Genomic DNA, 5,862 nt, shown 5'->3' on the forward strand with positions numbered 1-5,862 from the left:
GCCAGGGACTCACTACGGAGGCTAGAGGAGGGGTGTGGAGCCTATAGCCAACCACCTATGTGCCACCTCATAGAGTGGAAGAAAGCCAATAAGAAAGCAGCTGAGAAAGTGAAGAGTCGCCACCATGCAGAGGCGCGATGGATCCAAATGGAAACTATGGGATCATCACATTACGAATCGGGCGGCAGAGAGTCGTGGGAGGCAGAGTTTGTAAGTATATTTTGATTTCTAGTTTTTTTTATTTATATTTCTTTCAATTCTTTATATATTTTAGTCTAATATATTGTGACTCATAATTGTTTGTATATCTCTAAATGTTTTGCAGACTACCATTGTTGGTAGGACACCTACTCCTAGAGAGGTAGGTTACCATCAAGGCCATAACCGCGTAGCAACATGGCTTCACTTTTATGAGGAGGGTCTCATCACTGAGGACTAATACAACTGGGCCATGAGCATTCGATAGCCAGAGGAGGTATATTTTTCTTACTTTCCTATTAAAAGTATAGCTAATTATAACTTTTTCTCCACCTTATCTATGTAAGCAACCCTGATCTTTTGTGTGTGTAGGCGAACCCAGATGTGGAGCATAGCGAGGAGGGGGATAGTGACGCTAGTAGCCATGGTGGTACTAGCGAAGATGTTTTCTCTTTAGATTTGTAGAGGAGCACCATACCTCCTCATGAGGCCTTATTTTCTTGTATATGTATGATATCTCTTTGAGCCTACTGCTTGCGTCCATGCTTTAGGTCGGAAGCACTTAAACTTCCCTTGTAAATGCTTTTGATATATAATGAATACATGGACTTTTATTTTCAATTCTCGTGCCCGTAAGATACATTGTCTTTTTCCCAAATACACAATCTGATGTATGGGAGGGGAAAAATAAAAACAGATGCTCTCTGGTTTTTTATTTTCTAGTTCTGTTTTGCGCGTCTATCAATGTATCTAAATTGCAGATAATTCGCATTTATACGCGCGTCTATAATGCAGACTACACGCGCTTCATAATTCAAATTTAAAAAAGAAATTAAATATCTTTTTAAAAAATGACATTTTTTGTTTCTCATTCGCGTCTATCAGTGCTTGTAAAAGCGCATCTACCAGCGTGTCTATATGCGCATGTATATGTGCGTCTATTGTGCATCTATTTGTGCGTGTAAATTCGTTGATACATGCGATTATAGACGTGAAATGATAGATGCGCAAATAGACGGGCGGATAGACGCGCACGTAAGAATTTCTCTATATTCAAAAATCGCGTCTAAATGTGCGTCTATGAGGCCTTTTTGTTGTAGTGATAGAACATAATAGAAAAGAAATACACAGTTGAACAAAATATAGCAATGATCACTATACTTCGACAATAATGCATTACAAGGAAGTAATGAAAACTCAAAATTTTGCATAGCAATTCTAGATTCATAAACACAAGGATAACCTTAATAAAACAAGGAGAAATAGCCTATATATTGCTTATGATTGTTTGTTCGAACAATGATAAGTTCAATTATGTTAAAGGAAATTTTGATCCATCGAGATTAAAAGTCTAATACTATGAAGATACACCCCACTTATAAATGACTAATATTTACATACTTAGGATCCTTTGAGTCATTCAATGCTTGGCTATATAACATGCCTGAACATACACTCCTTCCCCATAGTATGAGTCTACTATAGATGAGGCTTCTCCTAGGTGACCATCTAACTCTATATAGATATTCACATGCTACTACACAAGAGAGGACATTGTATGACATCCAATAACTTGCAAGCTCCATGATTGGATAACCTTGCTCCCTCATATGCAAATGTCCTCATAAGAGTTGAGAAATGTAAAAGAGAAGACATCAATTGTGTTTAAAAATTTGTCTTTCTATAAGTGTAATGATGATGTAAATTTGTCCAACTTCGATTGAATTAAAAACTTTCTATTGTGAATGCATGTGATATGCTTGCATTGTTGGATCTGCATCCCCTTAAAAGCATCTATGAGATCCTAAAGATCTAATTGACTTTTCGGATGAAGAGGTTCATGCATGAATAAAATGAACTAAAATATCTTATCCAATTACAAAGATTATTACATGATGGTGTAGGCTACATGCTAGACTCCAAGTACTCCACCTATGATAGTTGGCATTAAGAATGTTAGATGTGTTGTAGCCCCTTTACCAAAAACCCCTGTAAACATTTCAGAGGTAATTTATAGAAACCTAGCATAGAAACTACTACGCTTATTATGAGGTCTCTTATATATGTACACTTTTATCTCTTTTAATTTAAATTTTGTCCCCTTTGGAGAATATTTTATACGGGTGCATCCATTTTGTAACTTTAGATCACAATAATGAAAAATATGCCCTTTGTTAAATTATGTGATAGGAATGCATGGCCAGAAAATATGCATACCAACCTCTGTCCTTGCAATAAACTGTTTGGAATGCTTGGTATAAATATTGATTGACTTAGGATTCTATATGACATTACATGCTTGTAGCATGATCGTCATCATCATCTCTATATCTACTGTGATGAGTGTGCATCACTACTACGAGATCGTGAAAATTTAAGTACATGTCTATATCCAAGCGATTTACAAGAGGACTAGACGGCCAGGATTGTTTAGCTAGTTTACAAAGGGTTTGAATGAGGGAGATTTATCTCTTGGTTCATTTGTGGCATTGGAGTGATCGTGGGTTTAAATGATGCATGTGTGTACATGTTACATGGCATTTAGACCATTCTAGGATCTTTTGCCCTTGGCAATGCTACCCCATGGAGCCATCGACTTGGTTGCTAGCATACCGTATATGGCTAAAGTGAGACAGGAGATCAAGGCACACGTCATCAGCCCACCGTAGTTGGTGCCGAAAGTTGCCACATCGAGCTGCGCATCCAACCAATTGTAGGCGCCTATGTAGACATCTCTACCTAGTAGAGAATACAAGACACGTGCCGGTGTGAGGATGAACTGGTAAAGGTAATGTAGCCATGAGACGGGCAAACCAAGCGTATCAAATGCCTGATCCAAGAACCAATCACTATGAGCAGATGCAAGGACATCGTCGACTAGTATCGTGCCACCGAGAGTGAGAGGGTTGTACAGCCCGAGCTTGATGGTGGAGGAGAGTCCTGCAATAGTTTGAGGATGCATGCGTCATGGTGTGTGTGTGTGTGACATGGTAAATTATACATATAATCATGTGTATCGGAGGTACAACAAGGATTATTAAAGCAATCATGGTAGGATCATGTGAATGAGAAATTATACCTGTAACCATGTAGGGGCTAGGAAGTTCTGTGAGAGGGTATGTGGAGCTCACTACACCCCATAAGACGTCGCCAATATTGATGTCTCGTGCTCGCTTGAAGGAGACTCGTCCTTTGATATCTGCAATCGTCATACCTTGTTAAATCCGCATGCAATTCAAACGTATTCAGATTGACGCAATGAAGTTACAATGGTAGCACAAGAGGTAGCTAGTCGTACACACAACTGAGTACCTATTTGAATTCGACATATTGTAGATTCTCACAGAATTTGCACTAATTCACTAAAGGGAACAATCACAGTAGCAATCCTAGTAGCATTAACGCAATTACAAGATGACCATTAATTATCCTTGCACTCGTCGATCCTCGTTAACATGGTACCTGCTCCTGACGATGGGACAAAATGAAGGCCACTAATGTGCAGAGTCCTGGCAGCAGTAGTCGAGGCATTATATGTCGATGAATCACGGTTGATGTCGTGGTTCGGGCCATAGAGTAGGACGCTTGTGGCGGGCTCCATGGTGATTTCGAGAAATGTGGTGATGGCATCAGCTTCCTTATGGCCGAACGCATAGACATCCTCGTACACGATGGCATTCTTGGAATGACTCAACACGGCAACCTGTTAGACATATTATACATTGATCATGAGTAGAGGCCAATTTCGTTCAACAAGATTCAATAGAGTACGTATGTGAATGAAAAAGAGCAATCGTCATTCTAGTCATACTAATTAATTATTAGGAGACTAACAGGATCTTGTAAAATGTCACAAACCTTGTCACCCAGTGCAAGCTCGAACATAGGCTTCAAGTTGCCGTCTACAGATCGAACCAAGGCATCGCCTGCACGGCCACCGTGAGGTGAGTGACACTGTATTTCATCTAAGCGGGCGAGCTTGATCTTACAAGTTCAGTTCCAGCATATAAACTTTCTAATGAGAAGATACGATCAATAGTTTACCTGGGAAGCAGCTGGATGACTGTAAGCATCCCGATCCGCCGACCGCACCTCCGATGATCTCAATCCCGAGCACACCGGCCACACAGAATGGGGCGAAGACGGTAAAGAAGCCGCAGCCGAGTGCAGTGAGAGCTCCAGTGCCCAGACCGATGAGGCCCCCTGAGTTTCAAAACCATCGGACGAGAGGTGGTTATCGGTTAGACATCTTGGCTAAGTACTTGCTCGATCTTGTAGATTATATAGTAATGAGTCAGAAAGTATACACCAGATCCGTGTGTCCTACCTATGGCTGCGCCCGTCCCGCTGCAGTCCAGCGTATGCCTGCCGTGCCGGCGGCCGCCCATCATGATAGAGCCCAGGCCGTCGTCGTCGGGAAAGGCGAGGAGCTTGCGCTTGTTAGTGCCACCCGAGGAGTAGACAGCAGAAATGTCGCTGCCAGTGACGAAAACGCCGCATCCCACGGATCCAGCGTTGTTGGGGCACACGATCTGGACTAGTTGTATTAGAATTAGTGGTGGAGGAGGCAGGTAGAGTTGTACAGAGCACGGGAATGACAGAACTATACAGGACGTCGATGAAGTTCATAATGCTAAAATTCATTCCAATCTACCGAACAAATAGCATATTCGTGGCTAGGATTGAGTCGACCTACCGCGCTTGTCCGACCAAAGTTATCGCTGAAGACGAACTCCGTTCCCGAACCATCGCTGGCAGCGAGGCAACCGCCGGTGGCCACCAACTGCGTGCAATTAGATGCGAGCATGTGTCAATATGCAGGCCGATGGAGTACCAAATTAGCTATCAATCAAAACCTTGGTGGTTTTTTTTTCTTAACTCCCTTTCTGTCTTTTCTCTCGACAATTAACGTACCTGCAAGGTCAAGTCCTCGCTGGCGCCACCCCACTCGTTGGCGACGCTGGCGCTGATGGTCTGGGTCCCCGTGTCGACGATGAGCCTGCAGGCATCGTTCACGGAATCGGAGGGCACCACCGCCCACAGTAGGGCAGGGGTGCCGATGCCCAGGAGCGAGCCGGCAATCTGGCTCCCCATGGCGCCGATGAAGGTGTTGGGCACGCCAGTGCCGGAGCCGAAGGACGGCGTCATGGCAGTAATGCTGAGCTGGGCCGACGCCACCTGCAGGCCTAACAATAATATGGCCACTACTCCTAGCCCGATTCTCAGCCTGAAATTGATCATCGGTCGTAACTTAGGATCATCGCTAGCTACTAATGTACTCCTCATGCTGATAAATCGATTGAGTTGCGGTGATACGGTGCTGTAGTTGCAGCTGAGCTTCTTCCTATTGCTGGTTTAGGTATTCCCTTGCGTCTAAAGCACCAATTCCTTTAAGTCTACTACTGAGGTGATTACGAGTTGTATCCATTAGCGCAGCTGGTCCTTTATAGGGGGACTCCCATCTCTCGTCTAGGTACGGTGGTCGCGCCTGGCTATCCGGTTGAGAACATGTCAAAAGCCCTCTGACTGGTTCAAGCGGTGGAGACTCCACACTCAGTCAGCGACCGCGCACAAAGGACCTTGAAAAGGTCGGTATCATTGGTACACACAAACAGACAGACAGCAGAGAGGGACACACGCGTGTGCGGCGACTCGTATTCATTA

General features: G+C 43.5%; 1 protein-coding gene across 1 annotated transcript; it reads right to left on the minus strand.

The window, feature by feature from the left end:
- Positions 1-2,413: 2,413 nt before the first annotated feature.
- Positions 2,414-5,626, minus strand: LOC148029968 (uncharacterized). Its single transcript, XM_087687161.1, has 8 exons — positions 5,113-5,626; positions 4,895-4,981; positions 4,526-4,730; positions 4,243-4,401; positions 4,057-4,124; positions 3,661-3,901; positions 3,278-3,397; positions 2,414-3,138 (listed from the first exon to the last, which is right to left on the minus strand). Exons 1-8 carry the CDS (start codon positions 5,482-5,484, stop codon positions 2,750-2,752), a joined length of 1,641 nt encoding a protein of 546 aa, XP_087543287.1. The 5' UTR covers positions 5,485-5,626; the 3' UTR covers positions 2,414-2,749.
- Positions 5,627-5,862: the final 236 nt, after the last annotated feature.

The sequence above is a fragment of the Lygodium microphyllum genome, chromosome 10, assembly GCF_053477565.2.
Source record: "Lygodium microphyllum isolate KBCC chromosome 10, Lygodium_microphyllum_v1.1.10, whole genome shotgun sequence".
NCBI classification, from domain to species: domain Eukaryota; kingdom Viridiplantae; phylum Streptophyta; class Polypodiopsida; order Schizaeales; family Lygodiaceae; genus Lygodium; species Lygodium microphyllum.